Consider the following 27547-nt stretch of genomic DNA (forward strand, 5'->3'; position numbering starts at 1 on the left):
ACAATAATAAATTCCAGGGTTTTTCCTCACATTCGGTGTACTTTTCCAACCGTGACGGTTATTTACGCGCCACTTCGACAAAGTTTGACTTATTCGTTTCGGATACTTGGTTTTCTTTTCATATATACCCCTCGTTACATAATTCATGTCTCGGGCATTTGTCGTCGTTACGTTTGTGCGCTCTCAAGATTATCTTTACTGTCATCTTATACTTACGTTAATATTATCAGCGTGTGTAAATGTAGTCCTTTGAAGGTAATTTTCGTTTGAAATCAGCTCATTTTGTAGACCAATGACCGTTCTGCCAATAAACCGATTCTATTTGCCGATGAGTGTTGCTAAATTTCCGTTGGCCGGAAGTGATCGTTTACTCTGTTTGATTTTGTATTAAATGATTGAAATCGCAACACAGCCTATTTGCGAGGGAAAATTTGTATGATTAAACATGTTTTCCTTCGTTTAATTTTCATTCGATATTATTTAAATATCGTATTTCAAATTACCGGCACAAAAAATTTAAGGCGAATATGAAAAAAAAAATTTTAATTGCTTTAAATTTTTTAGAATAATTAATTTAATTTTCAAACATATTCAATGAATATTAAAAATTGATTGTGTAATAGGCAATTTATTGTAATAATGGTATACAATGTATACATACTATATGTACATTGAACATATTCAATTTTAATACTAATTTCGCAATTATACTGCTTTAAAATGCTAATTTTGGCATTGAAAAAGATACATTTGGTAAAAAATTTGTCATTTCGCCTATTTTTAATTTTTATATTGGATTTTTGCCATATTAAATGCTATACATATATAATTTGATCTGCATGGAAAATATTTATATTGTAATATGTACCTTTGTATGTATGTATGATATATTTTTTTGATTGGAAAAGTATGTTACTATTATTTTATTTATTTATTTATTTTACATAGATATATAGGTATACCCGGAAGGCCTAACAGGTATACCCCAAAGCGCCTTCCTAGACAATTAATTACAAACATTGCAGCATTTTTAATACATAAATCTCTGGATTTCGAGAAGCTGAAGAACAGGAAATTAGCAATTAATTAATTAATTAATTAATCCACAGAGATATCTATGGATTTAGACTTGTATATAATTTTTGACATATTGTATATATGTAAATCAAATTCAGATATTTGTGACATGCAGGAAGGGTGATTTTTGCCAATTTGATAGAGGAACCGTTTAAACAATGAAATCAGATAAATTGGTAAACTCTGATTAGAAACGATCGTTTTAAAGTCAAAAATATCCAAGTCTGACCAACTATATTAAAGATTAGCACGGGATCAAACCCAGTAACCTCTCGGTGATTAATATATACGCAACCACCAAGTCATACCACTGACTTTAGATCTAATATAAAAAAAAATATTTTATAATATTGCAACATTGTGAGACTTATTTATTTAATTATGTATTGTAAAATCAACAGACAACACATGTAGAAATGCATAAAAATAAATGTAATAAAATAAAATAACATCTGAGCCCAATTAAATAACATCTGAGCCACAAACAAACGAAAAGGAAAAGATAAAAAACTAAAACATGACTAAAGAATGAAATACAAGATTGAAGCAACTGAATTTAAAACAAGATTGAAAATAAGTGTGTTTCTCAGATAATATTTAAATTTTTTTGATAACTAGGTTGCAAATTTCAAAGAGTATCTTTTTACGATCCATTTGTTTTTATTAGAAGCGATTTCTGATACTAATTTGTTTATTATTAGTAAATAATATTATATTTATAAGTGGATTGTTTGGATGAAGCCGTATACTTTAAAGTCTTGTATCAAGTCTGGCAATGAAATCTATTGAAAATCACTAATTAGGGTATTCAAAGTGAACCTCTTCAGTTTCGAATAATTGATTCAACCTTAACCTACTAGAGAGTGAACCGAATTGCCCAAACTATTTAACTCTATTAAACGTATCGGGATTAGATCGTATCTCGTCCGATTCGTGCGAGGCAGAATTGAAATGCCCAAGTAAGTAGTTTTCGAAATCTGGGTCGGAACAGTCGTAAATTTGACAAAATGAACGAATTTTAAAGTTCTATATATTTTTCAATATCTAGTTATATTTGTTCGTCCGAAATATGAGCGAGAAATTTGCCAACGCTTTCGCTATTATTAAGTGCTTTTATGTGTTCCCCGACGAAGCTTATTTGTTGCGTAGTGAAGCGAAAGCTGTCTGCAAGCTTTTACACTGCCTTATTCCTCTGTATGTGTATATACATATGTAGTATAGCTCCTTACTACATATTGAATTTATTTTATTAAATTTTAATATTGTATTAACATTGAGGGAGGGGGACGATATCAAGCGCGGGAAGGATTCAATTTAAATATTGTACAAAAACAGCGAAGGGAAAAATGACGGTGAAAAAATCCACACTCGGTTCGCATTTAAATGGAAAAAAGTATTTTCCGACTGAGCGCGACTGGAATTTGCTCACTCTGTCGCATAATTAGGATTTTAAATTATGAATAACGTACGGAGGTTGAATAAAAAATGACGGCTTAAAAGTGAATTTGGCGTCCGTTCGTTTTTGTTTTGTTTCCTCTCGTTCACCGGCCAAGTTTTCAATTTAAATTTGCGTTCGGAAAATGCCACCGAAAAAAGGTCCTCGTCCAGGATTAAGGATTGAGGCCACTTCCGGCCAGTCGTAATGATCCCGATGAAGGCTTTTCCCAGCTTAACGAACTTAATTTCTTGCGTGTCCTGTTGCTCTCGATTAAGTTTACAACCGACGGATTAGCCGCAACAAATAAACCGCTTACGAAAACGTCGTTGAAAATTTCAAAAGCCTATCCCGTTTACCAGGAAACTCGCCCGTTTACTAAATATACATACATACATACATATATGCGTGTACTAAATGGGTGCTGCGACAAATGGCGAACATCCAAAAGGCCTACAGAGATAAATAGTCCGAGATGCGAAGTCCAATCTTAAACGACGAAAGGCTATTTGTTCGCATTCACGTGTAGATATAAGGCGATATTTTATATAGGAAGTTCTGGTATGATAATGAGCTAGGTAAAGCTCAATTTTAAATATATAAAATCATAAAATGTAAAAATTTATTATGATCACTTAATAATGTAGGGTTTTTTATTCGTTGTCGCATACAGAAGGTTAATATAAAAGCTAGGCGTCAGAAAGTCATTTTTGCGACAAAATATGTCATTTTGGCCTCCTTATATGTCACGAAATTCCTAAATTTATTGGGTAGTTTTTATATTAAAATTAAAGCTGTATACCCAAGGAAGCTCTAAACAAATTTTATTTTCATGAATTTTATTTTTAACATGAAAAACATGATGATTTTCTGGAATTGACGCTTTCTCCATACAAATACCCCTTGCGAGCGTGGCGTTCTTTGTATGGGGACTTTGGAGCGAAACGGTGACTTTGAATTCTCATTAATCGATCAAAACTTATCATAATCAACACAAATAAACTTTTATATGTGAATTTTTAATGTACATTTATATTTATCATTGTTGAAAGCACAGGACAGGACACAGGAGTTTAAAATCAATGAAGTTTTTATTTATCGTTCCCTTGATAAGATAAAAGCTTTCCACTACGTTCATTGATGAAAATCTAAAATTCGCATTTTTCGCGGCGGCCTATTACGCAATCATCCATTATACATATGATTATAAAAAAAATTGAAATTACATATTTATCCTTTTAAAACCAAAAATATTTATAAAAAAAATCTTTTCATCCATAGTTATCCACTCAACACTATCAAATTTGCTATACTATATCTCAAGATACTCCAATTTAGAACCTTTGGAACAGTGCAAAGTTCTACATCACAGGATTCCCATACAAAAAAAAATTATAAGCATCAATTTTGATCAACTTTTTCATGGCGTAACTAAAGAAGTTAAAATAGTTTTGGAAGGGCTATATTTTCAATATAAGTACATATGTAGAACCGTCATACTTGATACAATGTCGGAAGGGTTTTTTTATAATTTTTAACCGCCAGAGCAATGCCGGGCAACTCTATTAATTAAATAATAAATAATAATTTTATACAAACGAAACTTTAATACAATTCCAAAGAGGTCTAAGTGGCTATTTCAGTATATTTTAGTGAGGCCTATGAAATTTACATACTATGTTTAAAAACTTACAGATAGAAATTGTCGCGAATTTAAAATTATATTTAATAAAAATCTTTATTAAGATGCACTGAAAATGGCGCGTTTAAAAAAATCTAAAAATCTAATCTAATATTTTTTTACTTCGGTTTTCAGTCGTTATTTTACGACCATGAAGTTCTGTTGAATAAATTCGTTGCTAAGCTGAATTGTCATTAAGTAACAAGCAATAAAACTAGCAATTAGATAGAACGTACATATCTTGCACCATAAGACTAAAAGATGTTTTAATTAAAAGTTTAATTTTAATTTCAGCTCGAATTATTTCCATTTTCAAGTTTTTGAGTGTCATCCAAACGTTCATTCAAATGAAGTCTGACGTGCGACTGATAAGGCGAAATAGCTTTCATCAAACTACCCTCCCACTTAACCCTTTCATTTATTTAATAAACTCTTAAAGTTAATTTGAATTCATAAATATTCATTTTCACACAAATGCTTGCGTAATTTTACGATCCGCACATATGTATAGTCGTTGAAATAATATTGTCAATGTACGTACATACAAATATCAAGACTTTTAAATAGTTTTGCTTGAAATTTGACGTCATGTAATTAAAAATAAAATATGCAAAGCATCAAAAATGAGTCTGAAAAATGCAATTTAGCTGCGAAGCTATAGAGTGCAAGTTTAGTCATAAAACTTTTCAAATTAGCGCCGTCTAAAGTGTTAACAATGTTCAAAACGAAATTTGAGTTATGCAAAACTCATGCAAAACTCGCCCCTATTTACCGTCGACCCTTTCATTAAATCTTATTGTGTTTCTTCATAGCCTCAAAAGCCAAAAAAACAACTAAATTCACGGGACATTCAAATTTTATTACATATACGAGTTTATAACCGAGCGACGGGGGCTAAAATTGTTCCAATTTGCAGAAAGTTTTCGCGGAAAACTTACGCGCAACACCACGTAATCTATCATGTGAACACTAAAACCACTCCCACTTCTAAATATCTTATGAATATTTAGCGTACGAAAACGAAAACTCATCCCTTAAGTGCTTGTAAAACACGGCAGTTTCGCAAGAACATAATACGTCGTCAACCCACCCCTTATCCACCCCTCCATTTAGTAATCAACATTAATTCGAAGCTCTCATAATGGCTATTGTGCTCTTCGATCTCGATTGTGCAAACAGAGTTTTAGAATAATAGTGACCGCGTTCTCTATTCATCTTTTTCCATGTTGAAGCGAAAAGGAAAAAAAAAGCGAAAATAATAGCCCGGTGAAGAAGATGACGGAGGAAAACCGCTTTATGTATGAAATATGTTACAATACATAGTACAGATAATTGCTTAATCAGTTAGAGCAACACGCGAGCTTTGCGAATGAAAGGTTGTCTCGATTTATTGAAGGGCTCTCAGCGCAAGGGCATAAACCCTTTTCTCTTTCAGTAGGACCCTCGTCACAATCAAACTTAAACAGTTTCTTATATATATCTATTGTATATACACTTATTATTCCCTACCCTTTGTCTATTTTCAAGTAACGTGCTCTTCAGTTTCAATATTCGATACATTTTTACGTGTCGGATGTAAATTTCTGAACGAGAATTCTGAACAAGTTAAATAAGAATGAAAATTTTATTCAATACTTTGTGAAAACGAAATTTTCACTGTTGTGTTTGTTCAAATTTGAAATTGAACCTCTGTGAACTTTGAAATATTTTCATATCGTAATAATAACCTACCTGTAGAATACGATACATCATAAATATATTTGTAACATAATAATTAAATATACATACCTATAATACAATAATAGGTCATTTTGGCCCTTTATATTTCATAAAATTCGAAAATTTTTCGGCTATTTTTTGTGTTTAAATTAAAGTATATACCCATGGAAAATCACGACAATTTTTATTTTTTTAATTAATCACGGAAACATGAAAAAAATTACGATTTTCTGAAAATAATCCTTCCCTTACGAACACCCGTTGCGAGCGCGGCGCGTTTTATATGGGGAATTTTGAATGAAACAGCGACTTTGAATACTCGTTAATCATTCAAAAATTATAATAATCGACCCAAATAATCTTAAATATGTGAATATTGAGTGTTTATTTTAGTATAACGTTAAAAAAATCAAAACACTTATTGAAAAAGAGAAATTTTTGTCGAGATGAATCGATTGATTGGGGTACAGAACTTTGTTTAAAATTAAAGATTTTTTTGACGTTTCTTTGATACGATTTTTCTATACGTTCTATCGATGGAAATCTAAAATTTACGTTTTTTGCTCTGGCCTAATACACATTTATGTATCATACAAGGACACATATATGTACATAAATACATTTCCGATTGCATCCTAAAGATTATAAAAAGTAAAAAACGTTTCAGTTCATTTGAAAAATATCTATATACTGTTTGTAAAGAAGAGAAAATAAGAAAAATATAAGAATTTTGTAATCGTAAGAAGGCTTTTTATAATCTCAAAAATCTAATGCCAGAACGGTAGTATAATTTAAGATGAGAATTTGCCTTATATTATAGATATGTAGTATTAAGAAATGATGACTATTTTTTATCATACGGTTTTCCTTTATTTTGTGATTTCAATATGCAAAAACTTCAATTTATGTAAAAACGTGCTATAAAACGAATATACTAAGTACATAGTGAACTCAATTGCATAATTCGCAAAGTAAATAATTGCGTGATTCGAATTAACCTTTGAACGAGTGTCCCGAACCGGGGTCGAGTAAGACCCCAGTATTTTTTAATCAAAATACAGCTTTTCTCGATACAAATGGGTTCAATATATATCTTATTAATCATCAACATAAAGAAGTTTTAGTCCTATAGCATGTTTTTGACTATTTTTGGATTAAAAAATAACGACAAGCATCAACATGCAAACGCACATAGGTACGGCCAACAGGCGACTGCATGACTCAATAGCCATGCGCCAAAAGCAAACGAAACAATAGCTAACGAAAATATAGCTGTCTCTTTCTCTCGCATTGATTCATCGATCAACAAGAATATGCAAGCGAACAGTCAAAAACATGACATATGGCTACCGCCTTTAAATCTTACTTTGGAACGTAGAAATGTATAAATGTATTTTTTACGATGTACCCCTTTTCTAAAACATACAAAATCTATTCAAATAAATTTCTTGTAGTTCATTCTAGGAATACAAGAAATATAGAGTGTATAGCCTTGAAAACCACATAGTCATTATGATAAACGTAAAAATTGGGGCACTTGCATACCCCATTTCGGTGAGGGAGGGTTAATGAACGTTTGATTTTAATTCATTCAAAAAGTATCCGAATATATATTTCAAAATTTTATTTTTATACTATACGCATATGTGCCTATTGAAAGTACCTCTATATTTATACGTGTACATATTTTAAATTAATTTTCTCATATGTGATATTTCATATGTTATATGCCGACGTCTTACTTTGAAACGCGGCAAATTACTGTTAACGCAGTTTGGAAGTTGCGAACAAAACTTGGATACTCGGTTCGAAATTTGATAAATGTCCTCAGGCTCCTCGTATCCTCAGAGCGATAAATGAACGTGCTCTTGAAGGTTGACACTTCTTCAAAAGCCTTTGATAGCATTTTGCAAAAGCATTTTGTTGATATTTCTCATTACGAACGTACGTACACTTAAATGGAGTCGCACTTTGATAATGTGCACCACCTTTTGACGCTTATTTGAAATACGTTTTAAAATATTTAAACGTCGCGTTTAAATTATTATTATAATTATACAGTTAGTCTATGATGTGATTGATATTTCGGCATTATTTGAATGTTGTCGTTTAGAGTAACTTAATCTGTTGTTTAATTGGAATAGTTACTGCTGTAGTTACACTATACAGTTTCTCTGTTCGTGCGGTTCGTTAATATTATAAATAGAATTAACTGCAACGTTTTATAGATTATTAATTTGCATAAAAGCGAGTTTGCGGTTTTGAATAATTATTTTTGCAGGTTATTTTGAGCTGATAGGAGCTCAGGTTGAGCCTTGTATTGGACGTGAGCGTGAATATATCTACGAAGCGCGGCGACCCATTTGCGGATTTCAATAGTACGAAAACGATCTCAAGTCTCCAATTAAACCTAACGAGGGTTGAAAGTGACATTATATATTTTAACTATAGCCTGGTAAAATCGACGTATACGTATATATATACTGGGTACGTGGAAAATTACTATGCGCATGCTGGAACACCTGCTAAATATCACCAAAGTGCTCTATATGTATGCATACGTATATAAGTGTATATTATATAATTTAAAGGATGATCCAACTGTTATGTTGGAAGCTTTATACCGTATGTTTTGAATCTGGAATTTGTATTGTATCGGAAGGTTTGATTTATGACAATTTTAAGTGGAACAAAATTAACAGTACGTCTTCGTTTTCAGACAATTATAGGAAAGTCTAAATTTTTGTAATAAAAGTGTATCAATCTTCAATCAGAGAGACGAAATATGATTTTTCTAAGTGGAATTTTATTTAATTCTCATATAAAGACAATTTAATATATTATCCCTATTAATTCAATTCAGATTCGTGTAAATACGAGTAAATACTAGAACGAGCTTTTAGTTCGCAATTTTACCGATTTAAAATTCAGCACACTTCCAATTAACCCTTCTAAACGAAAACAAAAAATAGTGTTGCCAAAAATTTATCTCAATAAACATGTTTTAATGGAAAATATTCAATATAAAATAGTATTAACAGTGGGAAAATATCCCAAGTGAAAATACGTACTTTTGACTTTTGATTTAAACTAGACGACTACTTAGAGAGATTTGAAAGCTCAAAAGTATTACAACTGAAAGATAAAATACCCGACTATAGATTTCATTATTTATTTTGAATAGGAAATTGACAGATTTCGAGACATCGACCGAACAACACCAATGTATAGAAAAATCGCGCGATTTAAAAAACACATACATATATCGCCGAATATCAAGCCAATCAAAATTTTTTTTTACCAGATTCGTATTCACTGGGCATAGATCTATAAGAAAAGTCATATCTCGTCTTTGAACCAAAAAAAAGTCGTCATTTGTCGAACAGTGTTATTGGTAAATACTTTTCTTTTCAAATAGCCTCAAAGAAAGTAGTCAAATTTTAACATTCAGATACCATAAAGATTTCCGATCAAAAATATGTTCTTTGTTAAAAAAATATTTCAATATCGGATTAATATATCTACATGTGTATAATGCAGGTATGGTATATATTTTTCGTTGAAAATAGAAAATAAACGTAGATACCTAGCTTCGAATAAATCTTTCTTCAGATAACGACTCATTTAACAGGTCTTCGTTCGTTCGTATCATTCACACCCGTTTCACTCTCATATATCATATTTTCCTCTGACGCTTATTATTTATCGCTTCTTCCGAATTAATCGCATAGGATTTCCACTTTGTGAAGTTCCAGTTTCGATTTGGGTCATTTCGGATTGCGTTCGACGCAGTATAGTAAACAGGAACCGAAATCATTTCTCAAGAGTGGCGGTTTTTCGTTCAATTTAACCGAATGTATGTAATTTAGCAATCTCTCGTGCAATTGACCCATAAACTGTGTATTCGTTTGTAATACTTTTCTTATTTTTTTCAATACGCGTTATTAGATGTGGAGTATTGTTCGGCAGAGACGTGTATTGAAAGGCAATTTAATATCGATATTCAAAATAAATTGAACGCGTATTGAATCAATATTAAGCTCTTTGTTGTTTTGGAGGACATACACTTATGTTTGTATGAATTTGGTACCTTTAGTCGAACGATAAATGTTTTGCTTATTTATCAAACAATTTATGGAAAAAGAATACAAATGATACAATATGATACAAAATTATTCAGTTATATTATACTTGATTTGATTTCAGTTGAATTGATTTCAATTGAAAGTCTAACTAAATTGCTATATTACGTATATTTGGCTATAAGCAACATACATATTGTTGCGTAGGGGTGGGTGGAGGATCCAAGTAAAAGGCCAACAGTCGTTTCACAGCATATATTGATGATTAAGGAGATACACGCACTGGCAGTGCTCAGTCCAGAATGACATGATATCGCCCACGTACCGCCTTATAAAGGGTCGTTCTCTCAGGACGTCTAATCTGTTTACCTGTTGTATAGTCACGTATTCGGATATGTATTTCCACGACATTGGGTCTCCCCGTACCGATTCTGAGAAAAGCCTAATAACGGTCATTGTTTAGCCTAAATGCACTTAGAGTCCAGATATAATCCTGGAAGTAAGTGCAAGCACTTAGTTAATCCGATAACAGATATCCGTTGGTCTAAGTGCAAGCACTTAGTTAGTCCGATAACAGATAACCCTTGAACGGTCACATAGTCTCTGGGATTCTAGTCGCTTAGTCCGCGGCGTACGTAACAATATATTGCTTTTAATTGTTGTTATTAAGTTTTTTAAACCTTTGATAACTAAGTCATTGAATTGTGAAACTGACATGAAACTATTTTCGATTAATTCTATTTTATCATTTTAATTAGAAAGTGCATAATTAATTCTTTTCAATTACTATAGTGTTGTGATTTCTATTAATTGCAAGTATACATACATACGTATATGTATGTAAATATTGGTTTCGTAAATAAATTATTCATATTATTAATGTATACAAAGATGAAGCTTTGTGATCATTCGAAAATTCTAGCTCGAGATTTTGACTGATTCGAACTACATAAGAATCGATCACTGATGACGTTTTCATGATTTGGAAAAAATGTCTGTCTGTGAACTGAAACTCAGTATCGGTTTCTAAAATGCTAATCGATATGACGTAAATTTTTAAGTTGACCGGAAATTGAACCTCCCCTTATAGGTGTCCTCTTTTATTTAAGTTTTAGGATTGAATTATATTTTACCTTAACCGGAATTAGTACATTTAGTCTAGATAATCGAGGCTTTTTATTTTATTTTATTTTATTGTTACAATCAATATACACTCGTCATTACAGATTGCTCCAATGCGACGAGTGTACGTTTAACGGTCAGAAATACAATATACATATACAATCAGAATACATAGCATATAACAATTAATCAGAAATAATAATCATAGAGACATCTATGGATTATTTTTAGATTTTGTGTACAATTTGTATACATATAATAAGTACGAAATTATAGAGATGTCTATAGAGATATCTATAGATTTCAGATTACTGTGCATAATTTTTACAAATTATACACAGACAGATTTTTGTGACAACAGGAAATGATCTAATACCAATTTTTCAGGAACCGTTTCAGCAATGATCAGATAAAATTGGCAAACTCTGCTAGAGAAACGATCGATTGAGTCACAAAAACCCCAAACCTAACCAGCAGTTTGACGATGACTCGAACCTTTGGTCTCAGTGGTGCTAATTATATACGCTACTATTAAGCCAAACTGCTGGCTGTTTTTCTTAAAAATATTTGGATATATTGAACTAGAATTTTATATCTAGAAGTTTAAGTTTATCATCAAGTTACATATAATTTGGTTAGCACCCGCCAATCGGAAACGTATCAGTTAACTTTTGTTTTTTTTTTATTCTTCAAATTAGATATATCAATTTTTTTCTGTAATAGAAAATACTACGAATGGGTCTAAAAATTACGTTATAGATGTGCTTAAAAAAACTAATGTGACATCGTTTGTTTTATAGGATTTCGATGAATGGGTCCTCCGAGTAAATGGTGCAAAAAATTTATACCCTTTCGTTTTATTTTTTGTTGTGCGGGGCTTTTGGACACAAAGGAGCCAGTTGAGAAATTTGTGTTATTCAAAAATGCAATTCGTTCCCAAATAAATATTAAACTAATTTTAGAATTATTGAATGTCGGACTGAGAGCGGGTTAAATTTATTCGAAAGTCTGTGCTCAAAACCATACAACCTCAACCGGCTGTGTTCTTTGGAAAGTGGCCAAGAGTAAACCGGAACAAATGGTCTTTGTCCAAAGCTCGCATAAAGCTCGCTCTCTCTCGGCAGAGTTTAGATTTGGCCATGTTTTGTTCACTCTCCGAAAAGAACGTCATTTTTCAGTTTCGTGACACCTGTCGCTGTCATTTTATTTTTGACTCTGTACGAATTTCAAACATGTACCGATGGTAAAATGCGATTGAGGCAATTTATATTTTATGTTTGACTCTTGTTTTGCACTGGGGGTTGAATTTTAATTTTTGTCTCAGTCTAAAACTATTCTGACGGATTAACAAATATTGAGCGAATGGGTAAAGTTTGCACAAATTTCGATTCACCCGACAACAAGTTAGAATTGAAATTAAAATGTTGACTATTTAAACTGCCTATTTTGCATATTTATATATAATTTTACATATATTAGAAGTTATGATTTGATTGTTTTCGAAATAAAACTTAGAGATTGATAATATGAATACACAGCTTACAATACTTCAATTTTACGTAATATGCATTTTACATACACACATACCTAAATAAAATAAAAAAACCATGTAAATATTTTGATATTTATATAATTTTAAGTTGGACTTTGTATAAATATTTAAAGCTTTCAGTCATTGTACGTTTATTTAGAACACCTCAAATATGAGAGTTAAAATATTCATAGGTGTATTTTCGGATTATACACAGAAGAGCTCTGTGTATTTTTATTGCATGGAATTTATTCAAGCGAACTGAATTTAAAATTATATTAATCCATATATATAGAATATTTATATATAAGGGAGTATACGTAAGTAACCAAAACTTATTAAAACACCAATATATGGTATCATAAAATAGTCACACGTGTTTAGTTACAAACCTGCGTAAGTGTAATACATATATGAATGAAATAAAGCAAATAAAAGTAATTGGAATCGTATTTTCAAGAAAACTTTTCCATATTTTAATCACTTTCAAAGGATTCCTTGTTATATGTAATTTCTTTGTTCTAATATTTTTTTCAGAACTAAAAGCAGTTTTAGAACTCCTCAAACGTTCTTTGTTCGAGACTGCTTTGGGAACTGTATAAAAGTTAAAGCAAAGGTATTATATATAATGGCGAATCCATGGAAGGTAATTAAAATGCAAAAGTGTATTATAATTAAGTGTTTATTAATTAAATACACAATTTTCAGAACCAAAATTCCGTTACTTTTGGATATATCTGTGTAATATAAATTTGTATGCAATACCCACTATTAAATATCATTTTGATACACACATTTTAAATGATTACATAAATTAAAAGCTCATAGGTGAAATTCAATACGTGTGATTATTTTCTGATGTCGATTGTTGGTTTAAATTTCATTATTCACTGCACATTCAAGCCTTTTGGTAAAGCGTTAAATATTTATAGAAACTGAGTGCATTGAAACGTGCATTAATTTTGCAGCTAATTAAATTGTATGCAGTTTGAGTGGATAGTTCTGGCGAGGAATTTCCGCCGTATATCAGAAAGGTTTAAAATTAAAACAGATGTGGACTATTTTCGATTCTATACTATTCAGTTTAAGTTGCCGTTAATCTGGCTGTTTTATGGTGGCGTGCTCTATCCGAATTCGAAATGATCTGTATGGGGGGGTTTATGGTGTTCAATACCCCCTTGGACTATTTCAGCCCTTCGACGACGAAAGGGTCGAGTATTTTGGGGAATTAGCGTCGGATCAATAGAGAGCTCGATCGAGTGTTTGCTCGAACAGCTTCGAGTGGCCTCTCCTAGATTATTTTGTGCAGGGTTGAGGTGAAGTCGCGAATCTGCCGTACACTGTCTAATGTACTGTCGCTAAAAAAAAAGTACTCGAATGACAGAAAGACGAAAGGCAGTATGATAAAAAAAAAACTGAAATAAAAATAGCGTAACGGGGCGTCTTCTTGGCGACGTTGATCGAGTGTGTTACTTTGTCGGGGTGAAATGAGCTTTTCTTCCGAGCGAATGACACGTTGATGCGCGGTCGATTGAAATAATAATAAAAAAAAGCTCAGATCATTACAATCTAGGGTGTCGACTGTCGAGATTATAAAAAAAATATGGCGACGGGGTTTTTACGCGCTTCCAGACAGAAACGACGATTTTTTGCGTTCGAATCATTCATCAAAAATGTATATTGTTTGGCAGTTTGTGATTTTCCTTTATTTTTGGACGAGTTACGTTTTTTATGTATATACTAGCTTTATTACCCGGCTTCGCTCGGTATTTGTAATATAAACCGCTTAAACATGACTAATGTAATACTAAAGATTTTATTAAATTTATTTGAATAGTTTTATTTTATATAAATTTATTTGAATACTCTTTTGTTTTTTTTATTTAAACTGAATTTTTTTTTTATTAAATTGAAAGAAAACATTTTTATGTACATACATATATACCGATGCGGTGCAAACGATCGAAAAGCGTCAGACAGACTGAACCACAGATTAACGACAAGTGTACCTTATGCGTGCGCACTGCTCGCACTTACACAAGCGAGATCTACCCGAAGACCCGACATACCTACCCTGTATACGTTCTGTGCTTCTGATACTTAAGTTCCGAATTTTCCCTTATTAAATTATTAAAATCTCGCCAGAAAGATCCAACTCAATTTTAATATTTGCATCTGTGCACATCGAAAGGTTACTCGTCATCTGATGTGCAATTTTTCATTCGTGAAGTCGAGAATTGCGTTTAAAGCAGCCATCTAGTTAATCTGTGGTTAAATCTGTCTGGCGCTTTTCGATCGTTTGCACCAAACCCATATATACACACGCGAAAACACACAGTAATACGTGGTACGTGTTTTTTTTTTAGATACTTTTAAACATGCGAAATAATCGCAGCACCATATACATACGTACATGATACACATTCCCATATACATGGTACACTGTCCCAAAATCATCCCCTAGAGTGTTTTGGGTGATATTTTTTCCTTGCTTGACTGTGATCGATAACGGTGAATCCTATATATTTTTTTGATTTTTAAATGCTTTTTATTATTACGAAATTATGTTCACAATACATCTTATATCTATTTTAATAGCTACTGATCTACTGATCATTTTCTATTTTACAATTTAATTTAATTTGGTTAGTAATCACAGTATTATATTATTCTAATGTTAATCTAAAGCATAATAGGAAAAATAGCTCAAAAACCTATTTACAATCCTTATAAATGTTCATAATACATCTAATACATAATATTAATTAAAGACGCTGTAAAGCAGATTGTTTTTAGGTAATCTGTGTATATACCTGAAGGGTATAGACATTTTGTTGTAATCACCGAGACTCTTCACAAGTGTGTTAGTATGGTTATTAGTGATTCTGTCATAGAATCTACTGGATAGTTTGTTAGTAATGTCTGTAACAAACGGAATATTATATATGGCATGCAGTTTTTTCAGGTTAGTATATATGGGTGTATTATAAATTATTTTTAGGGATTTATTTTGTATTACTTGGAGCTTGGAAAGGTTAGTATTCGAGGCGTTATTCCATACAGGTGAAGCATAGGTTAATAATGGTAATATAAGCGCGCGATATAATTTTATTTTATTTAGCGTTGATAAAGAACTATGGCGATTAAATATTGGATATATTGAGGATATACCCCGCATCGCCTTGCATTTCGCTGCCTCAATGTGAGGTGCCCATCTCATTCTTTTATCAAACGTTACTCTTAAATATTTTATTACTGGCTGCCATTTCAGACTTTCTCCAGAGGGGATTTTCAGATCTGAACTTGGCTTATGCTTTCTAACACTAAAGAATATGGCGTCTGTTTTGGTTTGATTAATTTGAATTTTCCACTTTGTGAAGTGTTCAGTCATTGTTTTAATTGCAAATTCAAGATTTTTAAGAATAGTGTCTGGTTTTTTGCTACTTGTGAAGCAAGCTGTATCATCTGCATATAGGGCATATATCCTATATACATATGAAGAAATGTAGGAGAAATTGTCGGTTTCATATGGATATTATGGTTGCACGTCGCATTCTGCACGTGCAACTACACCCGAATTCGGTTTGGGAAACACCCACTGTTTACTGTCACAGAACATACACTGTTTACAAGCCGTGGTGTTCGTGATGTTTCATACCAATCAGTGTGTTTTCGCATTTATGCTCGTCATTTCAACTAAACGGCTTTTGCATGAATAGTCGTTGGCTAAAATTTGCACATGTTGTATGATTTTATCAATGTGTCCACAATATTGCCTTTTAAGTATGACTGGTGTTTTATTAAATAGAAAGATTTGGATTTTTTAATTTTTACAAAAATTAATCACGATATATGAGCCCTTATATATTAAGTCAAACAGAAACACTATTTCTGTTTGACTTAATTCACAAATTGTTATCGATTATTTTAATTCGATATGTCCAGAATCTCGGCAAAGCTAAATAAACGTATTACAGGCCACCAGTATATTTAAATATTGTTAAACACAAAACATTATATTGAATGTTTTGCGAAATATTTCTCAAAATAAAGAAAATAGACTTATGCGACTTTATAATATATATCGGCGACTTTATAATATAATGTATGTACATACAGACTAACCTTTTTTGGAGTTGTTATGAGAAATAACTTGAATTGGAAAACAAATGTGTTAGATTATATTAATTTGTACGGTTGTATAATATCTTGAATTATAAATAATATGTAAAGCCTTTAATAAATTACGGAACGTTGGTGTTATTATAGGAATTAAATAAAAGTATACGTTATTTAATTTAAAAGGGGATTTATCTTCCATTAAATTAAATTTTCCTTTTTGATTCAATGGGATAAAAAATCGTCATGAATGATATTCAATGTAATATATGGTGAACGGAAACTCTTAAGAGATTAAGCGTTGCCTATATTCAAAACGAACAAACGTCGGTGAAAGCTTTCGGCTATAAAAACCCAAATTGTAAACTTTATATTTTTAGTTTAAAGCCTTTTTTTGTTGCCTGGCAGCACATGTGTGTATGCGTCATTCGACTCGGCCTGCTTTAGAGTTCGATTTTGAGAATTATTCCAAAGGCGTCCATCTGCGGTCTGATTGGGGATGGGCGGTGAGGGGGTTGTTTGGTTTTATGAAGCCGGATAAACGAGAGTTGGGGCATTAAATCCGGTTTGATTGATGAATCCGGATGATTGAGCGTTCGAACCCATCGCGTCGCGAACGAAATTTGTTGCTTTTACGCGCGACGACCGCATAAAACCGAGAGAATGCAATAAAATGGTCAAACTCGATGTCGTTTCGACGCGAAATTTACATACACACGAGTGCGTGTACAAAACGAGGACACTGAGTTGAAAAATATTTCCCCCAGGGTTGGTATTTGAAATGGAAATGATCCTAATGAAGCGACAGAATAGAGTTGCGTCGCTAATTTGCACAGAGGCGAAAAGTGAATGAGTTTCAAATTTATGTCAGTGGATTTGTCGAGGTGAAATTAATTCCCGAAGCCTAACAAATACGAAGAATTAAATTGTGAAAATGAGGGTGCGCTTTTGTCGCACTCGGAGACAATGGAGGAAATTTTGGAGAAAATAAAAATCGCGACGGCTGAATCGCTTCGCAGGGGGTTTTTCCGGCCGGAAAACGCATGACAATAACGGAAAAGCTTTACACAACCGAATGTGGGTTCAATGTTTTCAATGCGGATTTTAAATGGAACGATATTCAAATAATAGATCTCATATGTAGAATACTTTTTACATACATATCATCTATGTATGTACATATGTGCTATATACATATGTATGTAGGTAATTATTAACCATTTAACTATTCAATAAGGAATTACTTACACATGGGTTCAATCCCGTGAGATGACTGCGATTGAAAAAAATTATTCTGAGTATAATCTTTAATGCTGCCGGTCAGACTTGGATATTTTTGACTCCAAGTCGATCTTTTCCTATCAGAGTGTCTGCCAATTTACCTGATTTCATTGTTGAAGCGGTTCCTTCACTATTTCACCACTATTTAAATATGATTTCAAAAATTTATTATCTATAACTTGTCTTGCTAATTTTCTTATATATAGTATTTGTATTATGCTTATATAATTGATCATAGTGACGCGTTAGGGCATTCTATAATGTCACTATGACTAATATGTAAATAAATAAATAATAAATTGATAGTTCATGATTTGACTTACATAATTTTTTCGAGCTAGAAAATGAGCATGAGGTGAGTAAAATCTGGATTTTATTATTGATAAAGAAGGAAATAAAAGGAAAAAGGAGATGTTAAGGTGAAAGCTTTTACTACTTGGTCCGATTCAAATTGAAAAACCAATATCAGATATAAAAATACTTGAATATTTTATAAACTTTGGTTTATTTTAAGATGACTCGAACTTCTTAAATAAAATCTAAAATATAAACTTGAAGTATTCAGCCTTTTGGATGCAATTGAAAATCAAATTCATTCAAAAGTTCAATTTTTTTTATAATTTTATCTTAATTTAAAATAAAACTTATATTCTTCCATTTGGAATGGTTGTTACATGGATTTTAAAATAATATTTTTGTTATTATTACCTATTCTTTTTTGAATGAGTGCGAGTTGTGTTATACTTTTAGTACCTATTCAATTTTTTATTTTATTTTATTTTTACTTTTTGCCTATTTGCCACAGTGACATTACAGAATACTCATTACTATTTGTCAGTGACCCAAAATATAAAAAATATAATATAATAATACAAATAATATTGTAACGTTGGAACATGGGAGAGAGTATCCACTGTCTAAGTACATTCGTGGATGAACAATAGACACCCCGGATTAGACTAACGAGACTCAGTAATGCCCGAACAAAGGATACGCTGGGGTTCTCATAGAACAGGGCGAGTGCGGGTAGACCTATGTAAGTGCCTAGACAATAGACACACCAACGGATTGCGGATGCTATTCTAGGCAACTTTTCCTTTATAAGGAGGTACACACGGTAGATCAATCATTCTGGAGCGAACGGTAGTTACGTATGGATCTGCTGAATCGTTGAATACATGCTGTGAAGCGACTTTGATCATTTGGATCCTGAACCCACCCCTACGCAACTCCACATATAAATAAGAATACAGACATATAAGCATAATAAATACTTTATATAAGAATTGGTGAGACTATGTTATAGATAAAAAAAATTTGAAATAATATTTAAATAGTGGTGACATAGTGGGTAAGATGATTTTTGCAAATTTGATGGAGGAACCGCTTCAACAATAAAATCAGATAAACGTGCAAACTCTGATAGAAAACGATCGACTTGGAGTCACAAACATCCAAGTCTGATCAGCAGCATTTAAGATTATATTCGGAATAAATTCTTTTCAATCGAGGTCAGCTCACGGGATCCAACCCGGTGACCTCTTGGTGCTTAGTATCAACGCAACCACCAAGCCATGCTGCTGGCTAATTAGCTAATTAGCTGTTCATAATATTGTGTTAATTTAATTTTAATTCATAATTATTACATATTGTGATTTTCGTTGTTTCAAATTGGTTTATAATTTAATGTAATATTATAGTTAAACATTGATACAATGTCTATTTTGATGGCTGTTTGAATCTATTGATATGCAAAGTCGATAATAAAATGCTTGAATGAATTGGGTAGTATGTAAGAGTTTTCACAGATATATAATAATAATATAAAAAGGTCGAAAATGTTTTCGTTCAATTTAAAGTTTTCGTTCGATCTTTTGTAAGGACCAAAAATGGATCAAATTCGACTCTTATCCCCTACTTATCTCCGTCTGAAGCTCTTGCCAGGTACCCCAATTAAATTCGACGCTTCGTTTCGCCAAAGTTGATCACCTTTCCAAACGAAACTTCCATCTTCCCGAGGAAGAGTATTTGCTCTTCGTTGATAAATAAAAACTTTTAATTGTTGAAATTTCGGCCCCTGAAAATAATCACGAATCCAAACATCCCATCCCCGACAAAAAGCCCAATGATAATAATAAAAAAAGATTAAAAGCGTACCGTTGATATTTAACAAACTGAATAATATTACATACTAGCGGTATTTGTAATACAAACCGCTTAAACATGACTAATCTACGTAATAGTAAGCATTTTATTTAATTTATTTGAATACTCATTTGTTTTTTATTTTATTAAATTGACTGTCACGAACAAACAAACATATGTAGTAAGTCTCTTATGAAAAAGTATATATTTTATTTTATTTTATTGTTACAAATAAATATACACTCGCCATTACAGATTTGCTCCAATGCTACGGGTGTACGTTAACGAAATACAGAATACATAAACAATCAGAAATCAGAAATACAGTAATACATACATATACAATCAGAATATATAGCATATAACAATTAATCAGAAATAATAATCATAGAGACATCTATGTATTATATTTAGATTTTTTTTTGCATACAATTTTTATACATATAATAAATATGAAATTATAGAGATGTCTATAGAGATATCTATAGATTTCAGATTACTGTGTATAATTATTACAAATTATACACAGGCAGATTTTGTGACAACAGGATTAGATCTAATACCAATTTTCAGGAACCGTTTCAGCAATGATCAGATAAAATTGGTAAACTCTGATAAAGAAACGATCGATTTGGAGTCACAAAACCCCCAAATCTAACCAGCAGTAGCGAGGACTCGAACCTTTGACCTCAGTGGTGCTAAATATATACGCTACCACTAAGCCAAACTGCTGGCTGTATACGAAATTATATGTATACGAAATTATATGTATACTGGGCCCCCTAGGGCTTCGCCCTCGGCACCTGCGCCCCTCGAAGCCTTCGCCCTCGGCGCTTACGCCCCTTGGCACTTGGAATCCTTTGAATCGAAAAAAATCGAATTATTTGTTCGATGACGTCATGGATTTACGAACCATCGAACGGAGGTTAAATACATACAAAGTCTCTTTCCAAATTATATATTAGACTAGCTGTACCCGGCATGCATTGCAATGCCACAATAACGCATGCAATTCCCGTTCCCGTTCCCATTCCCGTTCTCGTTCTCGTTCCCGTTCCCATTCGTCGGAAAAACGCAGGCAGCAAACACATTTTAAATTATTTAATTATTTGTTTATTTTACCCTAAAAACATTTGAAATTATTGCGTTGCAATGCCACTCATTCCAAGTATAGGAACGGATACGTGACGAACAGACAATCATTGATTTATATAGATATATAGGATTGTTATGAGTGGTACGTAATGTCAGGTTGGTATGAGTAGTACGTTATGTACACGTATTTGTACGTTGGCAATGCGTGCGCGCAAGTTGGTTACCAACCTAAATATTTCCTTAACTACACACTGGCGCTCCATACTTTCGCGTCGATAAAATCGTAATTACGAATATTATTATTATTAAGAGGTTTTTTCCCTCTTTTTCCACAGTAATATTTCCGGACATGCATACAACAAATCCTGAAAGTTCCATCGTAATCAGTTCTTTGGTTTAGGAGTCTATTCGAGACAGACAGACAAACATTGATTTTTATTACATATTACATACCTCCTTTGCATTTCACATGGTTTTCGTATTAGTGGTAATTTTTATATCTCTTATCTCTTACCCGATCGTTTTCATACTTTGCCATATTGCTCATTTTGGTCATCAATATACATTAATGTATCGTCTGCCATTACGTTGGAGATAAAATATCGTATACAATGCGTATCAAATATCCACAATTTCGGGTACGGTGACGTCTATGACGGTAACGGCAAGCTACTATAATCTATCTTCAACCTTTTTGCCGTGATATGGCCATATCAGATTTTAATTGTTTAAACGCCTATAATTCACTCTATATTTTATAAAATTTGCAGTATAGGTTCTCGTTATCTCTAATATTTAAATATTTATAGTTTTAACTCTCATATGTATATATAAATTTAAAATTTGGCGTCTAGCTTCATTTATTTATTTATTTATTTTTTACATATATACCAGGAAGGCCTTACAGGTAAACCCCAATGCGCCTTCCTGGCCAATCACAAATTACAATTACAATGTAGCATTTTTATATAAATCACTGAATTATGAGACACTGAAAAACTCGTAAATCAATGAGACATCTATTAATTTGACGCAAATTTATTTATTGAACATTAATTAATAACAAATTATAGGTGACATATCGTATAGGAGGCATTTTAGCCAATTTTTTCCGGGAACCGTTTCAACAATGAAATCAGAGAAAATTGGCAAACTCTGATCTGAAACGATCAACCTGAAGTCACAAATCCAGGTCTAACCAACAGCATACTCTGAAAAATCCATTCGAGGCTCGGACCCAGGGATCGAACAGCTATACTGCTGGCTATGTATATGCTTCATGTAATGTAATACACGATATATATTGATTTTTGGCCAAATATGTCAGATCTGACATTTCACTGCTAAAAGTCTATCTCTTCAGTGAGTTTTATCTGCGAGATAAGTATTCAATAAGAAGTTAGGTTGTGTCTAATTGTTAATATGATTTACAATAAGCTTACATACATTTAGTTTTTTACAATAAGCTTATATATATATATATATATATATATATATATATATATATATATATATATATATATATATATATATATATATATATATATATATATATATATATATATATATATATATATATATATATATATATATATATATATAAATAAGATACTCACCAAAAAGGCTTGAAAGTATTGTAAAGCCAAAAAAATAAAGCTGGCAATGTGAGGACTACACTATTGTATTAACATACATACATACATACATATATACACATGTAGATATAATTTATATCCTTGTACAATTGAACCGCTCCTCGGAGACTAGATTTCATTTCGCATTTCGTATTTTCGCAGGATAATCCGGATAACCAGTTCAAAAGCATACCGCTGGGGCTATGGTGGGCTATAGTGACCATGACCACCGTCGGCTATGGAGATATGGCCCCAAAAACTTACGTGGGAATGTTCGTCGGGGCTTTGTGTGCCCTGGCAGGGGTGCTCACTATTGCTCTCCCAGTGCCAGTTATAGTCTCCAACTTCTCCATGTTCTACTCTCACACACAGGTCAGTATTTTTATCCGTGTTTGCGAAAGGTTTTACTATTCATTTTAACGTATTCCGAGTGCTGAGTGCTGAGTGTTGGCGGCTGAGCGAATTTACATGTCGAGAGTGAAATTTAAACGAGGGCAGCCGATGGCCGATTCAATTATGAGCCTGATCGATGAAGGGTCGTAGGCCGTGTGGATAGTTCGCCTTTAAATTGCCTCCATATAAATTTTCCAGTTTCGGCCTCTTAAACGGCCCAAAAGATCAATCGCCCATACCTGCGTTCAATCTTACGAGAAAATTCGCTTAAAACTTTGCAAAGCCTACGTCATCGTCGGTCAATACTAAATTTTCACGCTGAAACTGCTGTCTACGTACATATGTATATACTGTCACGTACCAAAACGCAGTTTATATATTTTTTTAATTACTTGCTTAACAAACCAACATTTCTTTATTATTATAAAAACATTACATTTATGTTATTGGTATATCGTATATCAATATATCGTCGGTTAATGCTAAATTTTCACGCTGAAACTTCTGTCTACATATATATAGGTACATACTGTCACGTTCCAAAACGCAGTTTATATATTTTCTAAATTACTTTGTTAACAAGCCAAGATTTCTGTATTGTAATAAAAACGTTACATTTATGTTATTGGTATATCTCATATCAATATATCGCGAGTCAATGATAAATTTTCACGCTGAAACTTCTGTCTATATATAAGTACATACTGACACGTTCTAAAACGCAGTTTATATATTTTTTGAATTACTTGGTTAACAAACCAAGATTTCGTTATTATTATAAAAACGTTACATTTGTATTATTGGTATATCGTACATCGATATATCGTCGGTCAATGTTTAATTTTCAAGCAGAAACTTCTATCTATATACTGACACGTTCCAAAACGCAATTTATATATTTTTTAAATTACTTGGTAAACAAGCCAAGATTATCGGTATCGTTATCGGTATATCGTATATCGATATATCGTCGGTCAATGCTTAATTTTCACGCTGAAACTTTTGTCTATATACTGACACTTTCCAAAACACAGTTTATATATTTTTTGAATTACTTGGTTAACAAACCAAGATTTCTTTATTATTATAAAAACGTTACATTTATATTATTGGTATATCGTACATCGATATATCGTCGGTCAATGCTAAATTTTAACGCTGAAACTTCTGTCTATATATGTACTGACACGTTCCAAAACGCAGTTTATATATGTATGTTTTAATTACTTGGTTAACAAGCCAAGAATTCTTTATTATAATAAAAACGTTACATTTATATTATTGGTATATCGTACATCGATATATCGTCGGTCAATGCTTAATTTTCACGCTGAAACTTCTGTCTATATACTGACAAGTTCCAAAACGCAGTTTATATATGTATGTTTTAATTACTTGGTTAACAAGCCAAGATTTCTTTATTATAATAAAAACGTTACATTTATATTATTGGTATATCGTACATCGATATATCGTCGGTCAATGCTTAATTTTCACGCTGAAACTTATGTCTGTATACTGACACGTTCCAAAACACAGTTTATATATTTTTTGAATTACTTGGTTAACAAGCCAAGATTTCTTTATTGTAATAAAACGTTACATTTATGTTATCGGTATATCGTATATCGATATATCGTCGGTCAATGCTTAATTTTCACGCTGAAACTTCTGTCTATATACTGACAAGTTCCAAAACGCAGTTTATATATGTATGTTTTAATTACTTGGTTAACAAGCCAAGATTTCTTTATTATAATAAAAACGTTACATTTATATTATTGGTATATCGTACATCGATATATCGTCGGTCAATGCTTAATTTTCACGCTGAAACTTATGTCTGTATACTGACACGTTCCAAAACACAGTTTATATATTTTTTGAATTACTTGGTTAACAAGCCAAGATTTCTTTATTGTAATAAAACGTTACATTTATGTTATCGGTATATCGTATATCGATATATCGTCGGTCAATGCTTAATTTTCACGCTGAAACTTCTGTCTATATACTGACAAGTTCCAAAACGCAGTTTATATATGTATGTTTTAATTACTTGGTTAACAAGCCAAGATTTCTTTATTATAATAAAAACGTTACATTTATATTATTGGTATATCGTACATCGATATATCGTCGGTCAATGCTTAATTTTCACGCTGAAACTTTTGTCTATATACTGACACGTTCCAAAACGCAGTTTATATATGTATGTTTTAATTACTTGGTTAACAAGCCAAGATTTCTTTATTATAATAAAAACGTTACATTTATATTATTTGTATATCGTACATCGATATATCGTCGGTCAATGCTTAATTTTCACGCTGAAACTTCTGTCTATATACTGACAAGTTCTAAAACGCAGTTTATATATGTATGTTTTAATTACTTGGTTAACAAGCCAAGATTTCTTTATTATAATAAAAACGTTACATTTATATTATTGGTATATCGTACATTGATATATCGTCGGTCAATGCTTAATTTTCACGCTGAAACTTATGTCTATATACTGACACATTCCAAAACACAGTTTATATATTTTTTGAATTACTTGGTTAACAAGCCAAGATTTCTTTATTGTAATAAAACGTTACATTTATATTATTGGTATATCTCATATCGATATATCGCGAGTCTATACTGTCACGTTCCAAAACGTAGTTTATATATTTTCTAAATTACTTGGTTAACAAAACAAGATTTCTTTATTATTATGAAAACGTTACATTTATGTTATTGTTATATCGTATATCGATATATCGTCGGTCAATGTTTAATTTTCTCGCTGAAACTTCTGTCTATATACTGACACGTTCCAAAACGCAGTTAATATATTTTTTGAATTACTTGGTTAACAAACCAAGATTTCTTTATTATTATAAAAACGTTACATTTATATTATTGGTATATCGTACATCGATATATCGTCGGTCAATGCTAAATTTTCACGCTGAAACTTCTGTCTATATATGTATGTAAGTACACGTTCCAAAACGCAGTTTATATATGTTTTAACTACTTGGTTAACAATGCCAAGATTTCTTTATTATTAAAAAAACATTACATTTATGTTATTCGTATATCTTATATCTATACATCGTCGGTCAATGCTTAATTTTCACGCTGAAACTTCTGTCTATATACTGTCACAACATGTAACAAAGTTGAGGATAAAAAAAAAATGGCTATTCATTTAGCAAAAGCTTCGTTGTATCTCATTTTCTTTTTATCAGCATAAATAAAAATATATACATATATTATCTTATATAAACGTTTAAATTTCAAAAAGTAAAACTTGTTGCTCGTGGTGAATTTTCGTCGTCATACCATTCCAGAGGCATCTCACATTTAAACGGTCGCGGTAGATCCAAATAAACTCCGCACAGATAGTCGGCAAATTGTTTCGGCAAGTTTTGGCTCTCTAGTCGGAATAATTTTCGCATTGTTTTCATTGTTCGATCGGTCTCGTCCTGCGGGAAATTCACTCCCGGTGTTAGCCCCCGAGTTCAATCAAAGTTTCTGCAGACGCTAAACAATATAGTCTGACACGTGTCGTTCGTTCCCTTTGCAATATCGGCGCAGAAATGTTGTCGTTGTCCCCGTATCCAATAAAAGGGCTAAAAAGTTATAGAACCGCTTTTCCGAATGTGTCACGGTCCACGGCTTTGTGTCACTGATTGATGTGGGGGAGGGCCTTTCCACCCGCTTATTCGACATACGTCTATTTCACACACGTATTCGTACACTGTCTATTAATTTCATTTCCATATACGAACATATGTATATATTTATTATTTTACATAAATATATACCAGGAAGGCTTGACAGGAAAACCTCAATGTGCCTTCTGGAAAATTAATTACAAACAACGCAGCATTTTTATTACATACTTCACTGTATATCGTGAAGCTGAAGAACATGAAATTAACAATTAATTAATACATTGAGACATCTATGGATTTTGCCCAAGATCGTTTAGAACAGCGTTTGTCAACTTTTCAGACCTCACAGACCACTAAATTCATAATTTTGAATTCCACGGGTCACTTACATATATTTTATTTTATTTTACATAGATATATACCAGGAAGGCTTGACAGGAAGACCCCAATGCGCCTTCCTGGACAATTAATTACAAATAATGCAGCATTTTATTATCACATAAATCACTCTATTTCCAGAAGCTGAAGAACACGAAATAACAATTAATTAATTATTTACAGA

General features: G+C 32.1%; 1 protein-coding gene across 1 annotated transcript in view; it reads left to right on the forward strand.

Moving 5' to 3' along the window:
- The window catches only part of LOC143911702 (potassium voltage-gated channel protein Shaw-like), a 183075-nt gene that overhangs the window by 132698 nt on the left and 22830 nt on the right, over window positions 1-27547 (forward strand). The window contains exon 8 of the mRNA XM_077430707.1: window positions 23084-23293. Within this exon, the coding sequence (XP_077286833.1) occupies window positions 23084-23293 (210 nt within the window). The remainder of the gene's footprint in view (window positions 1-23083; window positions 23294-27547) is intronic.

The sequence above is a fragment of the Arctopsyche grandis genome, chromosome 5 (assembly GCF_051622035.1).
Source record: "Arctopsyche grandis isolate Sample6627 chromosome 5, ASM5162203v2, whole genome shotgun sequence".
NCBI classification, from domain to species: Eukaryota; Metazoa; Arthropoda; class Insecta; order Trichoptera; family Hydropsychidae; genus Arctopsyche; species Arctopsyche grandis.